General features: G+C 42.1%; 2 protein-coding genes across 3 annotated transcripts in view; one reads left to right on the forward strand and one right to left on the reverse strand.

Moving 5' to 3' along the window:
- IFT140 (intraflagellar transport 140) overlaps nucleotides 1–26,988 on the forward strand; it is an 82,165-nt gene that overhangs the window by 33,856 nt on the left and 21,321 nt on the right. The gene's annotated exons all lie outside the window — the stretch shown is intronic.
- The window catches only part of TMEM204 (transmembrane protein 204), a 32,352-nt gene that overhangs the window by 3,283 nt on the left and 2,081 nt on the right, over nucleotides 1–26,988 (reverse strand). For both annotated transcript variants that reach the window (XR_014518928.1, XM_083474564.1), the window contains exon 2: nucleotides 14,773–14,928. Coding sequence is in view for 1 of the 2 variants with exons in the window: in XM_083474564.1 (XP_083330690.1) it covers nucleotides 14,773–14,928 (156 nt within the window). In the remaining variant the exon portion in view is untranslated. The remainder of the gene's footprint in view (nucleotides 1–14,772; nucleotides 14,929–26,988) is intronic.

The following is a 26,988-nucleotide window of genomic DNA, read 5'->3' on the forward strand; positions in this document are numbered from 1 at the left end:
GATGCACAAAGGAAATCCATTCAACCAGTTTCGCTTTCTCTGAGCCGTTAGCAGATACTGAACTGGTCACTGGTTTTCAAATTCTTTCAGTACTGAAACCTTGTTTTTAAATTTAAAAGCTGTGTTCTGAGTTTTGCCTCTGTTACTGAGCTAGCACCAGTTGTGGCCTTTATCATGGAATTGTAGGATTGGAAGGGACCCTGAAAATCACCTTGCCCCAGCCCACTACAATAAAGGAATATGCAGCTGTCCCATAAGGGGATCAAACCTGCAAACTTTGCATTATCAGCACCACACTCTAACCAACTGAGCTATTACTCTAATTTATTTATTTCCATTTTATACTCTGTCATTCCTTCCAGTGGGACTGCATAGTAGTTGCCACATCATAGCGATACAAAAATGCAGTAATAAGAACCCCACTTAAAGTACCAATAAAATGTACAAAACTACCATAAGAAATCAGCAGCAAGGTCAGCAGAATTTTCTTTGCGCTCCAAAGCCTGGCATTTCCCCACTCATACTAAATACTGTGCCTTGGCTACTCAGAAAATCTGATGTTCCCTATTGAAAACTCACATATCCAGGATGTGCCATACATATTGGCAAACAATCATGTGTAGAAAGGTCTTCAAACTCTAAGCTCAGCTATGCAGGTTTTTAAAAGCAATGGACAGTACTGGGTCCAATTAATACAAGCAGTCACCTGTATGAGTTACCTCTTTTGATGTGTGGACCCATCTCTACTTAGTGGATTGATTGTGCAGGCTGTCTTGGTGTTTCGTGTTGCACATGAATTTAAACAATGCCAGTGCAGCTGATCCTCTCTAGGGAACTGTTCTTACAGAGTTAAAAATCGCCTGAGTCACAGAAAGAGCCATTCACACCAGTGGCTTTCCATATGGAGTTGGCTCTATGTGGTACTAGTTCAAGAGGCCATGAACAAGGATTCACATGCTTTCAATGAAGAGTTATATAAACACGGATATTGTGAAGAAGGAAAATAATTTTTTCCTCTGGGAAATTCCTTTATCTAGGAATCTCCTGTGAAATGGTAGGAAAACATCTAATCTTAAAGCGCAACAGTATTTTGCCTTTCTGCAGCACATTATCCCACTGCTCTTGAAGATCTTTATGAACACAAAGAATCCCACTGCGGCTTCCCGCTTCATATGTATCCTAAATATCCGGTTATTCATAGTTTCAGAGATGAGGAAGCTGAGGTGAGGAGACTTGTCTAGCCATGCAGGAAATCTGTCATGGGGTCAGCAGTAGAACCCAGAACATCTGACCCCAAGATGTTGTGTATGCAATTGCAAAACCTCCTTCCCTTTAAAGCAGTGCCCTATTTCTTGACGAACTTCACTGCAGCGTTCTAGTTTCTCTTTCCCTCCTCCACCCTCGCAGGTCTAGTTATTAACTTTTGATGGAAGTAATTTATAGATCTAATTAGCCTGACAAGAACAATATACAAAGAGGCAAATGTGTCTCACATAATAGGAAAAAAATCAGCTTCCCCTACTCCCATAAACACTTCCTTAACCACCACCATAACAGAAGGAATTCACATAGACAAAAGGGCCCCTTTGCAAAGGGAGACTAGAATAAACAAAGGCCCGTAAACAGACATAAAGATCTGCAGATACCATTTCCGTTAGGTTTGTGGGCAAGGACAGGTCAGACATGAAGAAGGTGATCTCTCTCTGCTTTCTGTGAATTACTGGCATTGCTTGCACATCTCTTACAATATGACCATTGTATGTGACTGCATCCTAAAAAATAGCTACAAGGGAGCTTGATGGTTTGTTTTCTTCTATAGTGGGTCTTCTGAAGGGGTCAGCAACTAGAGGCCCTTCAGCCAAATTCAGCACCCTGAAGATACCAGCTACTTCTCCCCTGGAGGCAAGAAAACTGATTAGAGGATGTGGCAATTATGTTATTAGGAATTGGTGGCACTTGACTTTGGAGAACGTGGTGGTAGCTTATCCCCACCCTTCATTCACTTCTCAGATTAGTCCACCTGTAAATTGAGTTGCTGACCAAGACATTCTTGGGTTTGAATATGACAGCTGGGGGGGGGTGACTAGAACTAGATTTCCATGTGCAAACTTGCTGAGTTTCAGTGCCGTCTAGTACAAATTATCCTTTCACAAAAGTTCCAAAAAATCCATGGTGTTATATTTTTATAGAGCCTTATAAAAATTGTTTAAGCCTTTCTGGTTTTGTTTGGTAAATAGCAAGAAATAAAGGGATGGTTCTGAGGAGTAGCAGGTTCCCACCCACCTCCAGCTTTCATTCACAGTTAAGTTTCTGTATAGTATGGGTTAAATCCGTTGGATCTAATGTCCTTTACAGTGCCTTTTGCTCCCTCAGACTAGTTTTTCTGGAAATGCTCTTGCAGAAACAACAATTTTTGTGTGCTGTCCTGTGTACTTTAAAAATGGAAAGATAGGAACGCAGGAAGTTGTGTTATACAGAGCCAGACCACTAATCCAATCCATCTAGCTCAGTATTACTGGGGGAATGAGTCTGTGACCTTCTGCATGTGAAATAGATGCTCTGCCTCAGAGCTATAGCCCTTCCTCACATTTTCACTTACTCTTCCCTGTGGGGATGTCATTGTAGGGCACTTGCAGTACAGTCCTACATATGTCCACTCAGAAATAAGTCCCACTGAGTTTCTTTGGTTTATTCCCAGGAAACTGCGTATAGGATTGCAGTCTAACTCAAGATATGAACCAAATTAAAGCACAGGACTTGGAGAATTTCAATAAAATTGTATTTTTGCTAGTTTGCTTTTTAAAAAAAAGTACAGGGACTTGTAAAAAAGGACAAAGCTTGAACAAGCATAGGCTGGCTGTTAGTGGTATCTAGATGTTGCTTAAAGAGCTGTCATATAACAGGCAACTTACAGCTCAATTGCCACAATTTTGGCTTCAATTTGTGTGTGTGATTCTACTGACTTGAAGCAAAACATGAGAGTTTTGTTAAAATGATGACTGGAGTTGAAGGAGATAATAATAAGAAAGAGAAGCCCAGAACAGCAGCAATGTCTCAGACCCTCCAAGTGTCCCTATTTTCCACGGACGTCCCTGATTTAGAGGAGCTGTCCCAGTTTCTGATTTGATCCAGGAATGTCCCACTTTTCCTTAGGATGTCCCTATTTTCATTGGAGAAATTGTGGAGGGTATGGAGTTATCCAACCCCTGAGCCATCTGAAGGCAATCCTGTAAAGGGAAAGGTTTTTTATGTTTAATGTTTTATTATATTTTTATATATGTTGGAAGCTGCTCAGAGTGACTGGGGCAACCCAGTAAGATGTGTGAGTTATAAATAGTTAAATTATCATTATGAAATGGGACGTCTCTATTTTCATTGAAGAAATGTTGAAGGGTATGGTGTCTGATATTGGCTTGGCCCAGGGTTGAGATACAAAGAAGATGTGTGAGAATGGCTAGTCTTGATTGACTCCTTAGTTCAAGAAATGTCCACCTATTGGCAATTCATCAGCAAGCATGAACCCTTGTACTTCTCTCTCCTAGTCAACTGACTGACATAATGGTGCAGGGATTAGAGAACTGGTTCTAGATTTCTATAGGCCTTGCTCTGAAACCTGGAATTACTGGTCCTCTCCAACCCTATGTTTCTGTATCTAAATGTAGAACAAATACACATAATCTTTGCTGTGATCTTTAAGTAATTTGGTGATGAATGATTTCTAGAGATGCAGCAATCATGCAGCAATTCAAGCATATTGGTATTATAGTGTGAAGGCTTATATCTTCACTTATATTTTCAGTAAGTGGGGTACCTTCAAATATATAGATAGCAAAGTGGCCTATGTTTGCCTTTCCAAAAAATAGTATGCTGTACAAATGTTATCAGAGGTAACGTGCGGCAGCAACAGGGCTAGGTTGTGTTTATTCCGCTGGCCAAAGGCCAGTCTCCTTTTCCTGACCTAAGCTGTGTTGCAGGAATTAGGGGAAATAAAATGCAGAAGAAATGAGCCTCAAATGTCTCAAGATGTTGAAGCAGAGGTATGTGATGAAGTGTTCAGATACAATTCTGTAAAAAGAGTTCCAACTCCAAGTGAACAAATTGAGTGGGGGGGTCCATTTCCACCAGTCGCCAGGAGTCTGGTTAAGCACAGGTCTCAGGTTTTATCAGCAGAGGAAAACAGTGGCAGAAATGATTATTTTTGTTAGTTTCTTTGTATACCATATAAAAGTGACTGTAGTTTCTGCATTACTGTCCTATGTGTTTGTGTGAGACGCATATGTAAGTGTGAAAACTGTCATGGAACAGAAAATGACAGAATTGTACATCTCTAATGGAAATTCTGTGTTCTATTTCTGCCCCCCCCCCCAATCATTTTCATCCTAGCCCACTCCCACCCTTGCTATATAAGCCACTAAAGTTTGGCCTAACGTAAGCTAGCACTCTCCAGGTTCTTCATCTTTTATGTAAGGGACTAATTATTCATCACAGAAAGCTACTAAACTTCCTTGTGTTGCTCAAAATAAAACCACTTGTGTTAGCAAGGCTGTTTCCCTTCACAGGACCTTTGCTTGAACTCTAACTCTGAACAGCAGTGAATGAATGACACGCCACCCTTTTCTTCTCTTCAGATTTCATGGCAAGTCCCAGGCAGGTGGGGAAGGTCTAAAAGTTACTTATGTCACCAGAATATTTTAAAGTGATGCATACAGGTTCAGTTTGGCATGCCAAAACTGTTCTAGACAAACACCGAGGTTAAGAAACAGGTAGAGCTGCTGGCTGTGACTGATGGGACAGCAACAAAAACTCGAGGGTCACAGGTTCCCCATCCCACAGCTGCCATCCACTGGGTTCTAGAAGCTGAAATGGAGAGCACAAAAGTGATAGCTACCTCATTTCTCCTCAATACCCCTTATTTAGAGCGAGTGTGTGACTCTGAACACAGAGATCCCATTTAAATATTAGCCATGATAACTTATGGAATGCACTTCCATAACACATCGTGGTCAACAGTTTTGATGATTTTAAAGGGGGATTAGATAAATTAATGGAGGCCAGCAGTAGCCATAAACTCCCTTTTTTCTCAATCTATTTCCAGGCTGGAATTCTAGGAATTAATTTATATCTGAAACTTTGATGATGTCACTTCTGAACCAGCATTGTGGACTTGACCTGTGTCTGGGCCAACAGCACCAACTCCCACTTGTCCAAAACATGAGGGGGCAGGGGAAGTAAAGCATAGAGCCAAACGTGGCACGGATTCAGTGGCCAGGTCCTCCTCCTCCTGCCACGGAGGGGAAGGAGGTGGGAAGCAGTCCCCTGCTGGTGGTGGCAGCAGCAGGAGGAGAAGCTGTTGGCCATTGAAGCCGCATTGCTGCTACGTTTAGCTCTGCCTGACGTAATGTCATGCACAACACCACTTGCCCCCTCAGACTTCCTCATAAGTTGGCCCCTGTGGCCTGGGCTTACATGTGATCCTTCTCCTGCTGAGCATCATTTCTAACAACATCATTGGAGCAGCAGGGAGAACCTAGAGAGGGAGACACCTAAAGCAACGTCTTCTTTGGAATGGCTGCTGTCCTAAGAATAATCCAGATGGCAATTTTGCATCTGACCACCTGTTCTTCCATTCTTGGGTAAAGTCAAGCTTTTGAAACACCTATTCTAAAGACTCTCAGCAGGATAAAATGTCTGCTGGAGGGAAGTTTGAAGAATACAGAATCACTTATAAAAAAATCCTACAGTGGCCAATCAATCTGTGCATATTTATTGTGTAGAAAACCTGCTAAGTTCTTGTCCCACTGTTCAGTAAAAATTGTCCGTTATTTGTTTTGTGTTTTGGTGTCTCCAAAAGAGTTAATTGGCGAAAACGAGTCAGCATTAAGTGGGGGTGGAGGGTGCCTTTCTACTGGGAAAGGAAATAGATAATGGATTTGTTAAGAAGAATCCTGCAGGGGATGGTGTCAATGGTTGGGCAGGCAAAGTAGGAAGGGGAACGTTGCTCTGTGAACTTACATTTTGGATCAGAATAATGAACTTCCTGTTTGAATCATTCTGGCAGAAAGCCAACTTCAGTTTCAAAGCTTATCTTCATTTGTTTCTACAGAGTCGTGCTTGTGTTAAATAATAAAATGATATCATGGTACAGTGGTGCCTCGCAAGACGAAAAGAATCCGTTCTGTGATTCTCTTTGTCTAGCGGTTTTTTTGTCTTGCGAAGCAAGCCCATTGACGGATTAGCGGATTAGCGCTATTAGCGGCTTTTAGCGGCTTATCGGATCAGCTGATAAGCGGCTTAGCGGCTTAGAAAAAGGGGGGGAGGAAAAAAACAACCGCAGGAACTCGCAAGACATTTTCATCTTGCGAAGCAAGCCCATAGGAGATTCGTTTTGCGAAGCACCTCCAAAACGGAAAACTCTTTCGTCTAGCGAGTTTTCCGTCTTGCTAGGCATTCGTCTTGCGGGGCACCACTGTATAACATAAGGATTGAAAAGGAGAGCCAGTGTGCTGGATGAGGACCTGAGGGCCAGGGTTCAAATCCTAATACAGTCCGACCTTGAGCCAGTCTCACCTACCTCACCAGATTGTTGTAAGGGTAAAATGGGGAGGGGGAGAACCATATATGCCACCTTGAGCTCCTTGGAAGAAAAGTGGAATAGAAATAAATACATGTTGCCAGCAGGTCCATCCTGGCAACCTTGCCTCAAGCAGAATCCCTTTTCTCCTTGCAGCACAGGATTGTCTTACTCAGGCTTCCTCAACCTTGGTCCTCCAGATGTTTTTTGGCCTACAACTCCCATGATCCCTAGCTAGCAGGACCAGTGGTCAGGGATGCTGGGAATTGTAGTCTCAAAACATCTGGAGGGCTGAGGTTGAGGAAGCCTGTTCTTACTTATTTGGCTAGCTATATAATGTTTAGCTCTGCTCAATACAAACTCTTTGGAATGGAAACCTCACTTGACCTCGGACTCTGTACACATCACTGGCTTAAAACACATCTAAGTCATTCTCCCCCCCCCCCCCCCGGTTTGGGACACACACACATCAAAACATATTTTTTATAATGAAGCCTTCTTCCACTGTAGCTTCATTATTCAATAAACACATATAAAATATAAGAAGTGCAATGCTGGATCAGACCAGTGGCCCATCTAATCTGATACCCTGCTTTCCACAGTGGCCAGCTAGATGCGTATGGGAAGCCCACAAGCAGAATATAAAGACCTCTTGCTGAGGTTCCTAAACCACTGCCTCTCCTTGATTTCTCACCATTTATCTTCACTGAATGACCCTGACCTGGGTAGGGGGTGCATTTTGAGAGATGGAGAAAAACTTCTTTTTTGGTCTACTTTCTCCTGACCATGCATATGTTTATGTTTATCGAAACAGCTACCGGGGGGGTTGTTGTATGTGTATCTCTTTTATGGATATAAATGTGTTTCTGCATACATATGACCCCGACTCCTGCCCCCCTCCCATTTAATTTTTCAAAGTTTCATTTAATTGCAAAACTGCTTGGGGGAGGGAATTGGAAGGGTGTTTGCTGATGGGAGACTATTTGAGTGGTGTGAAGCTGACTTCTTCAAATTTCCTGAACATTTTTTACAAAGCAAAGCTGATTGTACATGATAGCAGAATTTGCAGGGGCTTTTCACTTATTAACAAGTGTAAAAGGCAAAGCTTGTCTACTTGAAGAACATAGAAGCTATTCAAAATCCTGTCTCTATAAAGAAAAGCCTCTAAAGTAAAATTTATGAGCTTTTACTCAAAACCCTCTGTGCCCAAAACTGCTTCCATTTTCACCACAGTGCTTTTCCAAAGCAAACAATTCTTTCCTGTAAGGTGTGAGGCTGCACAGTTCTGGAACTGTGTGTGAATCCATGTGCAGCCGCCAGAGCAATACCACTTCCTCTACTCTTTCCTTCCTCTCTGCTTCCTAAGGTTGTATTTTGTTAGATTTTTTTAAAAAGAAAAAGAAAAAAGGATGCACTTCTATCAAGGACACACGCAGGTGGCTGAAGTAAAAATGATGCAAGGCTAGGAGCCATCGTAAGCGTCGGTGTGGTGACTGTTGACGAGTGACTGTGTGCTTGCCAAGGTCATTATTATGTTTGGGGTATTTGAGGTATGACTGAAATACTCAACTCTCTGAAGTGTGACTTCTCTTCAGTGTGATGATTGGGAAACTGCTGTATGGTTTGCAGACTATGAAGATAGGATGAAAATAAGATACTGGCTTGGATTTTGTGTAGTCTACACTGTTGGTCATGCCCAACATAAGGTGTACCGCTGCAGCAGCATTGACACAATTCCATCCTTTAGTTTTGGTTTGGTTTCTTAAAGAAGACGGGTGACCAGAGTTGAAGCCTCCTGTATCTTTTAATAGTTGTGTATAAAAGAATTTTAGCAGGCACACACCTGCGTGACATGCAACGCCTTCCAAAGTTCTCTCTTCTGTACAAGTACTAAAGGGTACAGGATGCATCTGGTCACCCTAAAGAAAGAAACAAGAAGTTGGTAACATGCATGGTGGGGTTTTTTTTAGTTTTGTTTTTAAAAAGCGGGTCCCAATGTTTCAAATTGTAGTTCTGTGTTGGTGCTATGTCTGAAGAAGCTTTGAGATTACTGCTTTATGCCAGCATTTTTTCCAAGCCTTTTATGATAGTGTACCCTGCTTGTCTTCCCATTCAGTGTGTCATCAATAAGGACATAATCTATCAGAGAAGACCTACCATTTGTGTGTTCATTCATAAATCTTGCCTTAAAATGTACGCATTTATTTTTATGTATACCTCATGTTGCATCTGCTTCAGGTTACGTGTTTTCATGTTGCGTCCCACGGCAACCTAGAAGTACCAGAACAGGTTACTTCTCGGTTTCGCCGCTCGCACATGCATAGATGCGGCGCTTTGGCTTGCGTCAGTTCCATGTTACGGACAGGCCTCCGAAACGGATCCCGTTCGTAACACGAGGTTCCACTGTAGTCTGCTTTCACGATCGAGATTTTCATAGAATTTTTGACAAGGCTAGTATGGAAGAGGACAAGCTGAATGAATGGGAAGCAGAAATAGCTTCCTGTGTTCCAGAATACAGTTTGGTCATAGGCACATAGGAAGCTATCGGATACTGACTTTGACCATTGATCCATCTAACTCAGTAGATTGGCAGCAGAGCTCCAGGATTTCAGGCAGCGGTCTCTCATGAGATGTCCAAGACTCCTCTATTACTCAACTACAGCACTTCCCCTATCCAGATATTCCTCCTATCTCCAGCCCATGGGTACTGTTTCATGATTTGGGGGTGGATGGGGAAGTTGGTGGATGCAAGCAAGAGTCAAAGTAAATCAAAGGATTACACTTTGATATATTTAAGTTTAAATGGCAAAAGCAATAACATTTAAGAGTATTTTTGTGATTACTTTATATAATGCATAATATAGGTGCCCCTGAGGAATAATCACACTCCCTCTCTGTCAGTCCTCCCTGAATGGCATCCATCAAAATTACCATAAAGGTAAAGGGGACCCCTGACCATTAGGTCCAGTCGTGACCGACTCTGGGGTTGTGTCGCTCATCTCGCTTTATTGGCCGAGGGAACTGGCGTACAGGTCATGTGGCCAGCATGACTAAGCCGCTTCTGGCGAACCAGAGCAGTGCACGGAAACGCCGTTTACCTTCCTGCCAGAGCGGTACCTATTTATCTACTTGCACTTTGACGTGCTTTCGTACTGCTAGGTTGGCAGGAGCAGGGACCGAGCAACGGGAGCTCACCCCGTTGCGAGGATTTGAATCGCCGACCTTCTGATCGGCAAGTCCTAGGCTATGTGGTTTAACCCACAGTGCCACCCACGTCCCTATAAAAGAAAAAGCTAAAGCATGGAGAGCAGGGAATGGCTAATTCACAAAGGGTCTTCCGAATTGTTACTCCAGTTTTTCACCTGCAAATTGTTGGCCCTCCAAGCTAGAGATTATGATAGAAAATATTGAAGAATCAGTGGGGCAAGTTCCATGAAATACCAGCCTGGTGTCCAATAACAAAGATAAGCTAATCCTGTGAATAATATTGAAGCCTTCATAAATACTTCTTTCTCAGAAGTTCTTAACACTGTTTGCCTTTTAGACTGCATGCTATTTCAGACAGCTGTCTCCTGTCAAAATAGAAATAGAAGTTGCAGACCAAGGCAGCACATATGCTTGTTTGTTGTGCATCATGGTTTATGGTACATTGGACAGTGTGGGCCAGACATGACTGTGGGCCTTATATTGCTTCCCTTAGATCAAGAGCAAGCTAATATGCTAACCCAGAAGTTTTAGTTCTGGTTATTTAACTTAACAATTAAAGCTTTTGTTAAAATCCATTTAATCTAACCAGCATAAGGAACACATTAGTTTTTCCTCTGTTCAGTCAGGGAACTCTATCCTGCATATGGCCACTGTACAAACAAACTAACTCTCCAACATCTGTCCCATCTGAACAGAGAGAATGAATGCCAAGAGGCCGAATTTGAGATGAACATACCAGAGGTTTCATCCCTCCTTTGCTCTGTATCCAAATGTGTTCTGCACCAACATTTGTCAGCCAAATCGTCTGAATGTCTAGAAGAATTTATTTTCAGTGCAGGCTTATGTTAAGCCAATGAGACTTTTTAAAGTGTTTCATGTAACTTATTACAAGACTATTGTGGAAAATCTTTTTTATTACTATTTTACAGTTTTTCTACTTGTAGCTTTCATCTTCTTTCTGCTATTGTTATAAATAACAAAATCAATTCCTTCCTGAATGGGAACATTTATTTATTTTTAAGCATCATGAATAGGTAGATAATATAGAAGCCCATCTAGTGCAGATTGGTGCATCTGATGGCCGGCATTATGTTCCTCCTCTTTCCATCCTCTCATGGGACAAATTGCATCATCTTTGCAAAACAGAGGCATTGGAGTAGTGCAGTTTGATATTCCCAACTCTATTGGCTGCCAAATTGTGCTTTTCACACCTTGAGCTCAAGAATCAAAATTGCAGTGCTTGTTTGAGTCTGTCTTAGCAGCCTTGCATTGAATATTCTGATTCTGGCTCCTTTCTCTCTCTCCTTTTCCCTCCCAGTACTGAGGATTTCAAGGTTCAGCTTGCATAACAGGTAACAGCAGGCATTTCCTTCTCCTGTGCCGGGATATCCTGGCGCCCTTCAGTCTCTCTCTGACTGTGTTTAAAACAGACTGTAGCACAGAGGGGGAAAGCAGCCTAATCTAAAATTAGCAGCCTTGATAGAAGAAAGGCACACGGCTGTCCTCTGTACTGTTTGTCAATGAAACAACAAATCTAAACAGGGCCAGAATGCATTTCCTTTTCATGGAAAAAAAAGGAGGAGGGTAGTTTGGACAGCAGGAGGATGGAGCAATGGGGAAGAGAGCTTCAGGCTGCTTTTAAAGGGAGTGTGGGGGTTGAGGTTGGGGAATAGCTGAAGGGTTTCCAAGCAGTTTAACTTATCCAGAATAGTAGGCGGCTTGCACAGATTGGAGAACCACTGTTATGTATCCTAAACCTCAGGGGTGGAATTTTGGGTTTTGGATCTATCCTTTGCTGTCCTGTGCTTCCTGTATATACCGTATTTTTCGCCCTATAGGACACACTTTTTCCCCTCCAAAAATGAAGGGGAAATGTGTGTGCGTCCTATGGGGCGAATGCAGGCTTTCGCTGCAGCCTGGAGAGCGAGAGGGGTCGGTGCGCACCGACCCCTCTCGCCCTCCAGGCTTCAGGAAGCTCTCCGCAAGCCTTGGGAGCCCGCGGGAGTTCCCGTTGGGCTCCTTAGGCTTGCGGATAGCAGCCTGCATGTTGAAGCCGGGGCGCCCCTGGGCTTCGGTTCCCCGACCTGGTTTGGAGGCTGGCGGCGGGGAGAAGCGCGCTTCTCCCCGCCGCCAGCCCCACAAGCTGGGGGACAGCGGGGAGGCGCAGCGTGCCTTCCCGCTGTCCCCCGACCTGGTTTGGAGGCTGGCAGATATCCGCAAGGCATGGGAGCCCGGCAGGAAGTCGCACCGGTCTCCCAAGGCTTGTGGAGAGCTGCCTGTTCTGGGGGCTGGGGTCGGGGGAAGCTCAGGCTTCCCCCGCCCCCGCCCCGTGCCTGGGGGGGAAATAATTTTTCCCCTTTATTTCCCCCCCTCCAAAACTAGGTGCATCCTATGGGCCAGTGCGTCCTATGGGGCGACAAATACGGTAGTTTATGGTGTCTCCTGGCCCTCACCTTTCTCTGCCACTGCCTTGTCTTCTGTGCACCATTGTGCTAAGCATACTGTCCCATATAATTTACAAGCAGTCACCATTTTGATCACAGAAAAATAAATAGTATCATCATCACTGGCTGCCAATCATTTCCTGACACTAGCCCAAAGTGCTGGTTTTGAGGACCTGAGTATATTTAAGGACTGCCTTCTCCCCTACGAACTTTCACACTTAAATCTTCATTGTGCGCTCTTCTCTGTATCCTGCTGCAGGTTAAGATAGCTGAGAAGTTGCCTAGAGGCTGCCTTGTATAAGGTAGCTAACAGTTTGAATAATAATAATAATAATAATAATAATAATAATAATATGATGATGGCAGATAGCTACACAGAACAGGGTCTTCTTGGTGGTGGTACTCACTTTCTGGAATTGTTTGCCCTGTAATATCTAGTCATTTCTCTGCCTGCCTGCCACCAAATCAAGATGCTGTTATTTCAGCATAATTTGGGCTTGGGCTGTAACTGAGTATCAGTTTGGCCCTTGGGGAAGGTTTAATTTTGGTTTTGCGGCTTCTCTTTTTTCAGTTATGCTGTTGGGTGTCTTATTTGTTTAGTTGGTCGTAAGTCAGTTTGGAATGGACCAAATAAAGCGACTCACAAATCAAAACAATCTATAAATTATTATGTATATTTTTATCTACTTATATATTTTTATCTGATTGGTTTATGGTAAAATATTTTATTAAATTAATTTAGGAAATAGCGACGATGCAGCGCCCAGCATTTTTATTCTGTTCCCCACTCCCCACTGATTTTTGTGACAGCAACAAAGCCCAGCACTCTGGTGGCAGTGTAAATTACCCCCTCCTCATTCATCATATGATGAGCACAGGGATTTCTTTATTTAATGTATATCCTGCCTGTTAGGAAAGCTTTCCTTACCATGTGGTTTACAAAAGCAAATGAATGAAGCACCTACTTAAGACACAAACCACAATACAACCCAGAAATTATCCTGCTTTGCATGCAGAAGGTCCCAGATTCAACCCCTGGTATCTCAAGTTAAAAGGGCAAGATAGCATGTGATAGAAAAGACTGAGACCCTGGAGAGTTGCTGCCAGTCAGACAGTAGTGGGCTAGCTTGAAAGGAGAGTCTAACCTGGTATAAGGCAACTTTTTGTGTCCTTATAACATGCAAACAGGATGCTTTTTCATTAAACACACACAAGTTCTGAAAATGGTTGTTTGTACTCCGCTTGGAGAAAATGCTGCTACAGCTGCGTTCTACTGCAGTTGGGAAGGGCCAGAAATCGAATTTTAAAATGCACACACACAGCACAGGTAACACTAGGCTGTAACCATTTGAAGTGGTTGAAGTGTGGAAGGAATGCCTGTAGAATTGTTAGAGGAAAAAGGAAAGGCATCTTTTGGTGCCTTCGATTTATTGTGGTATCCACTTTGGGGGACTAGAGCTCACCAGATGCATGATGTTTATTTTTGCTTTATAGACGCACACATAGAAAAAAAATTGTAAACAGCAGAGTGGAAAGGCTATGAAATTGCAAGAGACAGCCCATATAATTTCTGTGTAAAGGTTAAATAGATAAGAGAAAATCATAATGACAATTCATGAACACAGTAATTAGTAATAAACATTATCTTCCTATCTTTGTGTATCACTGATTTAACACCTATAGTAAGTGAGAAAATCACATTTTTCTTGAGTCCTAAATGACTAGGGCCAACATCCAGTGATGTCTCCCTTTTTGCACAATGGAAATGCACTTGGACAACAGCACATCCAGTTTCTCTCCTCTCTCCTGCATGCCCAAAATCTGCTCTGGAGGGTCTGGTTGGTTGAGCTTACCTGGGGAAGCTGAGAAGATTGCATAGCAACCCTCCTTAATCAACACAAACTTACACAAATTAAATTTTTACTCAACTGATTAACATGATTCCCCATAGATCATACAGTTTTCAGGGACCATCTTCATTATATATATCTGTTTCAAATTCAACTCCTCTACCAAATTATTAACTCAACGCTTTCAGACTAAGAAGTATTAAAGACGAGATCTGAGCAACAGTTAACGTGGAAAGAGCTGCATCCACCTCAAGGAGGAGGCTTACAAGTAGCTCTTAATGCAGAAATCCTAGCCTAGAGCTAGGATCTCCAGATGCCAAGAAAGAAGCAGGACTGAGATGGATTTAGCATGCTTGCACAGATCTGTGAGTTCTTAAAGTATTTTTAAAAGTTCAGTGACACCGTTTCACATGTACCTACTTGGTCTTTATAATGTGGAGCAGTGAGAAGATGTAGTGCAACTGGATTGAATGCACAACCAATGCTATTTTTAAAAAGAAATGAGCAAGAAGTCCACAAACAGGCTCAGGCACTGGGGTGGCGGTAGTGATTTTGCTTTTCACTGATAATGTCATACACGGCACCAGCACTTGCTCAGCCATATTACAGAGCGGTTGAAACAGCAATAGACGTAGTGGGAACTTTTTATTGTTAAAAATCACTCTAATAAGTTAGCACTTGAAAAAAAGAAATAACTTACTGGCAAGCTGAAACACCGCGGCTATGGCTTCTTCCCACCACTGGGTATCCTGGGAGATAATGGGCAGTTCCACCAATCCCAACACAAAGAGGAGCTGGCCAGCTGTCAGAGCCACCGTGGCAATCATGTTGCAGGCTCGCATCATGTCAAACTGCACTGTGGGGAACAAAAGGCAAAAGGGCATTAGTTCATTGGCATGAATGTGAAAGGCTTGAGAAGCCAACCATTTCCAGTCCCTTCTGAAAAATCTTGTGTGCTCCCAGATTTCGTAACTCGTACTTCTTCGCAAGTTAGGACAAAGAGATTAACATAAATATCACAAAAGTGTGTTGTTTTAAAGATGGGGAAGGGAGTCTGGTGTTCTGAGTTCCTGTGGAAGATCAGGATTAAAACACTACTCATTAATAAACAGACTCACTGACTGATGTAGTGTATCACAATTTGTTAGAAAAACCATCACGCTTGATCTTTATGGATATCAACACTATACATGCAGGTATTTTTTTTAAGAAGAGATGGTTGCTGTTGCCATTATAATTATTATAGTGTTTTATACTTGACGTTTGTATTTACATTGTGCATTTATCTTTTATGCAAGCAGCTATATCCATGGTGGCTATTTAAAAGGAAATACTTTACACTGGATTAGCATTTGCTGAAAAGGTCTACATTTTTTCCTTATTTTCTTTTCATTGGTAGATTTCCTGTTTTCATCCTTTTCCTTCCTCTCCCTCTAGGATTCATAAGCACCACTGTGTCAGCGCAACATCCTAGCTTCCTGCTGGTATGAGGTAGAATTTTCTTGCCGTACAAATGGCTGCACTTGAAGGGAAACCTCTCTAGAACCAAAATCAAAGTTTTGTTTTATGAAATGCTCCTGTACAGTGGAATTGTTTGTCAACCACTTAAACTAGAAATTTAAAGCATCCAAAATTTATTTTTGTCAAACTGATTCCATATGTTCAAAAGGGACCATGTAGCAAATAATGGGAAATATCTCTGAGACTACGAATGGGGTAGAAATTCAGTTCAGTTTGCATTTAAAAGCGAACCTAACCAATTCACATTTTCTGAGATAATACAAGAATAAAAATGTAGCCATTCTTCAAAAAATTGCACTTTTCTTTCCTTCCTTTTACAGTGCAGTTGTCCAGCCAAGTAATGTGTGTAAAAATGCATATACTAGGGTAAAGTGTGCATCAAAATTCATATAGTAGTGAAAATAACATATAAAGATGTATTACAGGAGTGAAAAGTGCTTGCAAAATGGGCATAATAGAAATTCGCTGATGAATTTTCATCAGAACTTTTATTAAATGCAAGTGATATGGACATGCAGAAAACAGAGCTTAATATTAGAAAAATGAGAAAATTATGAAATCAAACTTGACAGATTTGCCCTTTCCAACCCAACAACCTGGAGAGCTGCGAGCAGATAGAGTACGTAATATTGGCCTGGATGGACAATTTGTCTGACCTGAAGTGAAACAGTTTCCTGTATTAACAATAAGAATGTGAGTAATCTTCCCTATGTATGAAGATATTATAATGTGGTGGGGGAACCCCTACCTTGCAGCACTCCAACAAACACACCTCTAACTAAAGTCTCTGCTATCTGCTCTGCACACAGATGAAACCAGCATGGGCTTCAGTTAGGGTGGGAATTTTATATATATATATATATATAGGCAAAATGGGCAAAACTTGTTTTAGAGGCTGGGAAGCTGATATAGATCTACATGTACATCTTAGGATGCAATGGGTTAGAAGGCTCTGCAATTTTTTGGGACCCTCACCTTTTAAAACCTTTCAAAAACCCTTACAATTATAAAAAGCAATCAAGAGATGAGATTGTAAAAGCAGAAAAGAGCCAAAATTTATCCCTTCTAACTTGAAGGTTTACATGTATTTCTAGAAGTCAAAAACACTGATTAGGAATGAGCTGTATATTCTCAAGATATGAAATATACTCTTTAAAGTGTAGTTCCACTTTGATTTGCAGTAGACAAGTTTCTGAGTTTTCTAAAGATATTGTATCTGCACACTGCATTTGAATAATAGAATCATAGAATTGCAGGAATTTCAACTAGATCGTACATGACAGATGGCCATCTCTTGGGAGTCTGTTCTGCTGTCAAACAGCTCTTACTATCAGAAAGTTCTTCCTGATCTTTAGTTGGAATCTCCTTTCTTGTAACTCAAATCCATTGGTCCTACCCTCTTTCATGTTTACTCCTCATCTACATCTCTGTTATATAATATTTTTGCATTAAAGGCTGGTTGTTTTGCCCATTTATGATTTCCTTTTGGCTTTGTTGCAACCTTTATAATAACCCTGAACTTAACAAACAGCACCCTTGTAACCACTGCAAACACTCTTTTTTTCTTTTCTTTTCTTGTGACTTTGTATAAGCTCTGCACAATCACCAGTGGCATTGCCAGTAATCATTAGCATCTCAACCTATTGTTCAGTGTTGTCACTCTGACAAAAGTATTTCAGGGGGCCCACCTTCTTGTTTTGGAATTTTTTAATCTGCTGTGCCTTCTACATTAAAAACTAATTGTTGATGGGTTTCCCATATGTCATGATACATTGTTGATATGCCCCTGATTCCTCTTGCATTGACCATTTGGAAAAGTCTTCCTTTAAGATCCATGTCAGATCCCCTGACTCCCACATCAAGATTTCCATACAAGAAGCTCTGATACTAAGTGAGTGTCAATGCGCTAATATCCCAATAACACACAGCCCTATCTCTCCATTCCATCTGAATCAGAAGAGGCTGCAAAAGTGTTGGATTGATGTCTGGCAGCAATGATTGAGTAGGGGCAATAAGCTGAGGCTAATAAGACAGGTGCTGCAGGTGGGTGGTTTGGGAACTAGGTGAATGGCCTGACTGGGATTGCAGTGTCCTTGAAGGAACAGGCTCATATTATGAGAATACAGTACTTGTGGCTTCCCAGGTATATCTGTTCTTGGACTTGGGTAGCCTGGCTCTGTTGTCTGTGTTCTAGAGACCTCCTTTCTGGACTACTTTATGTCTTTCCTGCTGCAGTGTGTTCGGGGCCTTTCCATCTGTACTTCAAACCATCTTTCTGAAGAAGTATCTGAAGATGTATCTGAAGTGTATCTGAAGAAGTGTGCATGCACACGAAAGCTCATACCAAGAACTAACTTAGTTGGTCTTTAAGGTGCTACTGGAAGGAATTTTTTTATTTTGACTATGGCAGACCAACACGGCTACCTATCTGTAACATCTTTCTGGGTCAGCCTACCACTCCCTTCAAACAGCTCATTTCCAGCAACTATGGTGTTGTTATTCAGAAGCAAGGGTAAGCCAGTAAGGTATACTTTCCCACTTTACTTCTTAGAAGATGCAGCTGTGCTTGGAGGAGTCACACCCACGACTTTTAAAAGCATGAGAATGCAGTATCAGAAGGGTAATACTTTTGTTTATTTTGAAAAGGAGACACTTGTAAGGCAAACTTCCAGGCATTGTTCCAGAGTCAGGACATCTCCTCTCTGAAATCCACATGATTAGTTCTCTTCAACATATTGTTCCTAACATTTCTCAAGATGCACTCTTGACAGGCTAGTTTAAGAAAACCCCACTGGATGCAGCCTAAAAAGTTGTGTCATTGATGAATACATCTTTTTACACAACACTTACTGGACTTCTATGGGGCTAGGCCAGGCCCCTGGCCACCCTTCAAATCTGGTCTCATACAACTTTCTTTCTGGTCCAGCTCTGCACACAAATCATTGTGATGCTACAATTCTTTCAGTGGGCCTGTACTAAAAGCACCACCTAACTGCTGGTAAGGGCAGAGGGCAAGGGGCCAAGTTTTTATTATTATTATTAAAGATTTTCTTGATTTACAAAAGTGTGTGCAATCTCTCTCTCTCGTATTCCCCCTCCCCCATGTAACATGTTTACAAATCAGTTTCATTTGTTGAGACATTAGGAAGAAAAGGGGCAAAGAGGTGGAGGTGGGTGAGGGGAGGGGTGAGGTTGGGTGGCGATGTTTCTATTTTACTTACTATATGTAGGGTTTGGTGTCAGCGTTGCTTGTGCAGGTTCTTTGTTGTTCACTTGTATTCCTTTGGTGGTGAGAGAGGTTGGGGTTGGCCTATGGTGTGGTTATTCATTTGTGGTTGGCTGTGGTGGTCTTTGTTTTCAGGCAAGGGGCCAAGTCGACACTGATTCTATAAAGGGAAATTGTGTTGCTTCTTGCTTAGCTACCAAGGTAGGAGATTTGCTCAATAGACTGAAGAGTCTTCTGCTTGCCTCCTAATTAGGCTACCCATAATTTTAATTTAAGTGAGTGTATTCTCAGTTTAGAACACCTTAAGCTACACTGGCAATGTGGGAGCAGCTGCAGTATATGAGCTTTCTGTGCCTCTAAGGTACCATGAGACACCCCAGAACACGGAGGAGCCCATGTTGTGCCCAGCTTCGTCCCTCCCTGAAGTGGTTTAATTCAGAACAAACTTGTGAATAGACATTCAGAATTGATACAGACTGGGAACAGACAAATCACTCTCTTTCCAGTTACAGAAAGCTGTGTGGCTTCCACCAGAATCAGCAGCCCTGCACCTCTTCTTCATAGTTCTCCCATAACTTGTGGTAACACTAGATAACATGATGCCACAGTGAAGTAGAGAGCAGGGATCAGGAGAAGTCTAGTGCCTTTTGCATTACTAGATGCTGCCAGAGGGGGAAGTGCATTATATATTTTGGGTGGCAGCCATGCATCTCCTGTAACATCTAGCTCTGATTCAAACCTGTACCTTGTACAGCAGATGTTGCTGTTTTTTAATTAGTTTTGTGCAGTCTGATCCTATGCATGTTTACTCGTAAGTAAACACCAGTGAATTTAACAGGACTTGCTTCCATGGAAATGTACATAGCGCTGCAGCCACCAAGTGGAAATCAATTAGGTCTAGCTGACAGTGCATTCAAGTTCCAAAACCATCTCAGATTTTCATTTCTATTATCCAGACTAGACCAAGGCAGGTACAGTTAATTTAATTTCCATACTTATGAACACAGGCTTTATTTGGTTATGCTAAATGATGTCCTCAGGGACATTAGTGCTCTGTAAATGCATAACAGTCAGATTAGACAATAGTATGTGATTTGCTGGTGTAATTAAATAAAAATGATCTCATTTAGAAACCTCATTCTGCTTGGGATTTAAACATACATCTCTATCTGCTCTTTCAGTGGCTGAAATTATTTTAAAACTTGAAAACTGAACTGTGAATTATTTGCTGAAAGGTTGCTTTTGGATAGAGCTTGCTGGGATTTTGGGGTACATTCTGTTACTCTTTTCAGATACAATTTGTTGAGCAAAATTTGTTTCAGACATAAATGTAGCATGATTGTCAACAGTCCTGACTGTTTGCGCATGTCTCTCCCTTGCCCCCCCCACCGAAGTTGTGCCTCTGTGATATGAATTGGAGAAGGCTAGATTTTTATGGCTTTCTATACCAGTGAGAAGTTGCCCTGGCAATCAAACATGTATCCAGTTTTTAACAGGGATAGATTAAGAGATTTGCCGAGTTTCAGGTCAGAATAGTTTGTTTGGAAAATAGTATTTCGGTTGCCTTTAAATGCTTGGCTAAAGCTGCACCAGGCAAGGAGCTTTGTGTTTTCAAAGGGAGATGGTATTTCTTATCTCTTTTCACAGGGAAGATTAAAAACCTTCTCCATGCAGGACAAGCAATGTGTTCTTAGATGAAAAAATGTGTGTGTGTGTGTGTGTGTGCAATGTGTGAATTTCTTGCATATCGTTATGTTTAAGAATGTTTCTTTTTGCCATTTTTGGCAGAAAGAAAGAGCAGAGGTTGGGGGGTGGGGATTACATAGGTGACTGAGAGAGTATGATGACTTCATCTTTCCATCTTGTGCACATGTGCGCATATGCTAAACCTGAAGCGACACTGGATGTGTTTTTGTAGTTCAAAGCAGCTATAGGGGTTCCCAAATTAGATAGGAGAAGCAGCATTGTGGGTGGGGGTTTAAGCCTTTCTTCAATGCATGATTATTTCCCTGATCTAGTTTGCCTGCTAAAGTTTGCTCCATGGGGAAGAACAAAGCTGCACTGTACACATACTGCAGCCTCCACTTGCCACGGAAGCTGAGATGTAGCTCCTGAATCAGAACATAACCCTTCACACACACAAAACCCACCACAGGGCTGTGCAAATGTTGCCCAACTTGTATTTTCTAATATTGGAAAGAATAGCAAGGAGTAGGCTAGAAATGGTTGAAAAATCCTCCCTCGTCACCCTTCTTTTGAACAGACCAGCGTCCCAGTCTTTTTCAGTGAAGATGATACCAGCTAGATGTGTTTTAAAGTGCCTCAGATTGTCTTAGGACACAATCATGTGGCAAAATACATAGGATTTGTTCAGAGAATGGGGGTTTACATAATTGGGACTCTGCCTGTACCATCCTTTTGGTTTGCACTCAAATACCACAGAGGTCTCAGTAATATAGCCTATCATAGCTAAACTCTATTTTTGGTATCTTCTGGTTTCTGCCTGGCTGTTTTCCAAGAAGAAATATCTGAGACGTGGCTAATGATCCCTGGGATTGTCTGGTTTGATGCCTCTATAAACATTTTCCAGTTTCTTTTTCCCACACAGAGCCGTGCCTCTGGCCTCGCTGCCACTCCCCCCCCCCCCCGGGATTTCATAGTGAAAATGTATTTTATATAAATCATACCCTGTGAATAGACAGATGTTTATATCTAGCGAACATGGGAGTCACGTAGACACTCACAATATTGAGCCACTCCCCACCTCTAGACATGCTTGACCCTAAGAGCTATAATAAGGAAATAGCTTCATTACTCTGTGTGTCTTTGAGAAACAAGCTTCATATCACTTGCCTCTTTCCTGTGTCTTCAACATCGCTGAGAATTGTCCAAGTCCCCTGTTCCTGCCCCCCTCATTTAATTTCCTTTCCATGATTGGTTTTAGACTCTGCAATGCCTAAACAGTATTCCTTTGCAAGTACAGCCAGAGACACAATCTCTCTGTCTGAGTACAGCACTCATTATAATAGCGTCTAAGCATCCTGCTCTCTGGGCAGCAACAACAGCTCATTCATAACCACCATGATTGCTGTTTGACAAAGAAGCCCACATCCCATTCAACATCTCCAGTGCCAAGTGCTTTCTAAAAGAAAGAAAGAAAAATCTAAAGAGATTTAGGCAATTCTTCAGACCAGGAATGGGAGACTTGTTCAGTGTGAGGGGACCTTCTAATGGGTTGTAGTATTTGGATAACATTCAGATCCAGAGAATCAGCAAGGTAGTGCAAGCTCAAGGAGATAGAATGGACTTCAATCAAAAATGAGGCATAGCACTTCTAAATACTCCCTGAAATTTTGCAGAAACTATATGCATTTTAACAACAACAACAACAACAACAACAGGTAGCTATGTTGATTATGTTGTGTGGAAGACAGAAGTGCCTGGTGTGCTCTGGTCCATGGGGTCACGAAGAGTCAGACACGACTAAACAACAACAAACAACAAAAAATGTTGATTAGGAGAAATTTGCGCTAAAATGCTGATGAATTTTATGGGGAACCCCCCCTTCCCTTGTAATCTGATGTGGAAATGTGGAGATGGGAAAAATGAGAAACCTAGATAAACCTAAATTGACAGATTCGCCTATCCCTGAGGTAATCAGTGCTGATCATGGGGCCTGTTTGCTGCTGATCCCAGGGGCGGACTTTGGTTTTTCAAATTTCAATGGCACCCTGTACAAGGCCAAAATTTTGGACGTTCACCCCTCACCTTCCGTTCTGTTCAATTCACTATGTTATAGTTGCAACGTCCTGCAACAAGCCTAAGGCTTTTTGCCCAGTGCAGCAGAACTGGTCACGCTGCCCTAAATCCGCCTCTGCACTTTGATCCTCCCTACTCTCTGTAGTCTTTTAGACCTCTTATTAGCACCTCATTTTGCTGCTTGTATAAACCAGGTTTTGTCTCTGTTGCTTCAAGTAGATTATACACAGGGCCAAATATACTGTATGCTGAATACCGTATACTGTATTCTACATATGATCACACCACACATGTAAGAATTAGGTGCCTGAAAAGTAATGCTATATTGGCTCTCTTTTTAAAGGAGGGCTGTTACCTATGTAACTGTTTAGATTGATTAAAAAACAACAAGCATTTAGCCCTGATGAGACCTTACAAGACAAGTAGGAGGTTTTGGAGGCCTTCTAGTGATCAGAGGCAGTGGTGTATATTTCCTCCCTTGCCCTGAGCTAAAAGAAGAGCTCTTTATCTTCCACTGTGAAAAGCAGAAGCAGAATAAATTAGTGGAAAGAAGCAGCTGTATGCAAATTGGTTAATTTTGTGTACTCTATTTGAGCTCTGTATGCTTCTTAACAGTAGTACAGCTATATTAGAAACTTTGTCATTCTCTTCCACAGTGGAACTGAAAGGTGCAAACACCTTAGACTAATTTGGGTTGCATTTTTTTGGAGTTTGCAGAATTTGGCTACCTTCTCGCATAGTCCCCCCCCCCTTCTCCTCTAGCACAGTGACAGGGCTGGTGCATGTCCTGGGGGCATGGCACACCACCTGCAGGGGCATGGTGCCCAGTGCGGGTAGGCGAGCAGCCGCAATGGCACCCCACTGGGATCACGCTGCCAGGAGCAGTGCGCTCCCACCCTCCTCTTCCTCTGCCAGTGCTCTAGCACGAAATGGACATAGATCAGGTTAGAAGTCAGCTGTTCTGTTTCTGTCTATCATATGAAACATGGTGTATTAGTTAACACTTGCTCTGTGTCAGTGTGTAAATCCATTGAACATTGGCTATGTGCCAAAGCTTTTAGACTGATCTGGACTTTTTGTGCAGCATCTGCTTTTTGACACATGAGGCTTCCGAGAGTGCTGGGGTGGTGTCACTGCCAGATTTTATGGTCCTCCCTTTTCATGCTTGTGCATTAAGTAGCAGACCTGGCTTATTTGAGCTGCTCAAGATTGATAGCCGCCACAGTATATTAAATTCTCTCCCATTAAAAAGGCAGTTAAAATAAGGAAAGGGGAAAGGAAGAATAGGGAATCTGTGGCCATCCAGATACTATTGGACTGCAACTCTAGTCATCCCTGACTGTTGTCCAGTCTTGTTGGGTCTGATGGGAATTGTAGTCTTCTAGAGACCCAAGCTTCTCCTTCCATTTGGGGCTATATAATTTACAAAAAAAGTGACTCAAAAGTGCAGCGGGTGGCTATGATAGAAGTTTAGAAAATCATGCATACCTAGAACTTGTAGTTATCCAGTGAAATTGCTTGGCTGTGGATTCAGAACATTCAAAAAGAAGGGTCATCTTCACAGCATTGATGTATGGAATTCACTGCCACAAAACATGGTGATGGCCATAACAGGGGATCAGTGAAATGCATGGAGATTTATCGACAATTGTTAGCTATGATAACTGCATGGAGCCCCACGTTCCAAGGCCACTTGCCAGTAAATGCTGGTTGCAGGAAAAACAACAGCATGAAAGGGTTATAACCCTCACATCCTTCTTGTGGGCTTCCCAGCGGCATCAGGTTTGCCACTTTGAGAAAGAGGATGCTGGGCTAGATATAGCCCTTTAGTCTGATCTAGCAGGGTACCTCAGATGTTCTTAAAATCATTTTGTTCCCTATTTAGTCCAAGAGCACAAACCAACCAGTGTAGTTGGCTGGATGGCTGTTTGCAGATACGTTGTATGGCAAAGACACAGATGCCTCCCAAGACAATTACTGTGTTATACTTCAGAAGCAGTTTAACACAGGAGTTACAGCATATCTTTGTAGCAGTACAACCGCAGATCTTTCTGCTATGGAATAACTTTTTGTTAGGTTCTTTATTAGGAATATTAAATGATACAAATAAATAGGCAAAGTCTTCTCATGTCATTGGTATATCACAAAAATAGCATAATGAATTTGCAGTAATATCTACAACATATGGTGCATTACTGGAGCTTACTGTGTAAGTTATTGGTTTGTGAATTGGTTTAAACAAAAACAAAGGGGATACAGGATAGAACAGAATTATAAGCAGATCTTTCTGGAGGAAGGCCTGGGTCAGGGTTGGACAGCTTTGTTCAACACTGGAAACCACATCTGAAAAAAATGTTACAGTAATGTATCTGTCGGTACCAGCATGAGTGCTAGAAAATTTTCTTTCCTAGAAAAGTAAAATGCAGACTTCTCAGTATTCTAACAAGACCCTGTGATCAGGAGCAACAACAGCCATTCCTGACAAGGACTGTGGACTTCTAAACTGATGGCATTTAACTGATTGGCTCTTGATGAAGTGTTAAGGGGAGTGTCCCTCTGTGAGCATCTCATATGATGTCTTCATCTTGGACTAAGATATAATCTGGGCCAGGAAAAATAAATAAGCAGCCAACTACAGGCAAAATTGTTGTGAGAATCTGCTGAGGGTGGTTTCCTCAGTCACAAGCAGGCTGAGATGTTGGGGTAGCACCTCGTCAGAGGAGGCAAGAGGGGGAAAGAGGATATCCTAGAACAAGTCTCTGGAAGCTCTGGAGCTGGTAGACTCTCATACCATTTGCATTTTTCCTCTGCCACTTCTTCTGCAAACTGTGTCAGCATTAGAAACAAAGCATGTTTTATCCCTCCCCACCACCCCATCTTGTCTTAACCATTTAGTAAGATTTACATGAACAAAACAGAAATGGAACATGAGTCAGTTGCAGGGCTGCATGATTTAATTAATTCCACAATCACATCTCACCAGCAATTGCTTTTTTGGCACAGAACTCAACATCTTAAGAACAAGAGCTTTCTATCACTAATTGCGGTGTGTGATGGATTTTTGTCAGTATCATCGCTAGGGTGGGACAAACATCCTTCACATGCTGCTGTCCCAACTTAAGTTTCTAGTCTTCATGGCTTATTTGTGGGAAACATCTGGTCAAATTTCAAAAGCCAGGAGTGGGAAGGACTGGGCCAGATTTCTAGTACTCGGGGAGATTGAGAGAATGCAGTGTGCACAAAAAGCAAATGCATGCAGATTTGTATAACTTATTCTGATCACATCATTCAGCTTTACCTGTAGCAGAATTTGAGTTATTTAGGATGCAGATTTGTGAAAGGGGTGTGTGTGCAGAGTATGCAAAGTTTTGTTTCTCTCTCATACCCTGCTTCACTGGATTTGCTTACTTTCCATTCACTGAATGCAATTCTTAGTGGCATCACTTTCTCAATAACACTTCTGGGTGGGTATAACTGGCTCAGTTTGGAAGGGGACGTGTATGGCTTGTTTTTGTCCCACTTTTAAGCCCATTTTACATTTTGAGATGAATACCTACTCGTATGGGTACCAATATGTGACAGCAATTGAATAAGAACTTAACTGACAAGAGCAAAATATGGGCAAATTGATTGTGTTGTGTCAGATAAGGCAGGAGTGGGGAACTTTTGGTCCTCCAGATGTTGCCAAACTACAACTCCCATCAGTGCTAGCAAGTGTGACCAGGGAATGAGAGCTGTAGTTCAGAAACAACTGGAGGACCAAAAGTTGCCCACTCCTGCCTGAGATAAGGGTGTGTCCAGATGAACTGTTTATTGCAGGTTTATCCTGATTTGCTGGTACTAAGCTTACAAGGAGGTTTGGAAATATCTGATATTTACTGAAGATTCATTCTGATTTCTTTGCGGGGAGTTATATGAAAATGAACATTCATCCTGATTTGCTTGTGAAGCGTTTACACATCATCCTGTTAATCATTCTTTCATCTCACACTTTTCAGTGTATTTTCAAGTCATCTTCTGAACAGCAAAAAGGCAGTTTGCACTAGGGCAACAAAACACTACAATTGCTTTCAATTGCACAAACCTAAATTTCCAGGTATGCGCTTGGATCCCTCCCACAGAATACTGACAGCCTGGATGCACCTCAAGGAAGCTGAGTTAGAGAGCGGCTTCTGAGAAGTACATGTTCTCAAGCCATTCTGAATCCCCCTTCTGAGTTTGGAGAAGGCTATTTGAAAGAGGCTGTAGACACATGCTTTTCATGCAGGAGATCCCAGGTGCCTTCCTTGACATCGCAAGTGAAAAGCATCAAATGGCACAGTGGCGCTGAGTATATGGGGCAGAGGGGGCTTCAGCCCCCTCAATATTTGGGAGCATGGGGCTCAGCCCCAGTATCCGGTTCATATGCTG

This window comes from Podarcis liolepis (genome assembly GCF_965112155.1).
Source record: "Podarcis liolepis genome assembly, chromosome: 14".
NCBI classification, from domain to species: domain Eukaryota; kingdom Metazoa; phylum Chordata; class Lepidosauria; order Squamata; family Lacertidae; genus Podarcis; species Podarcis liolepis.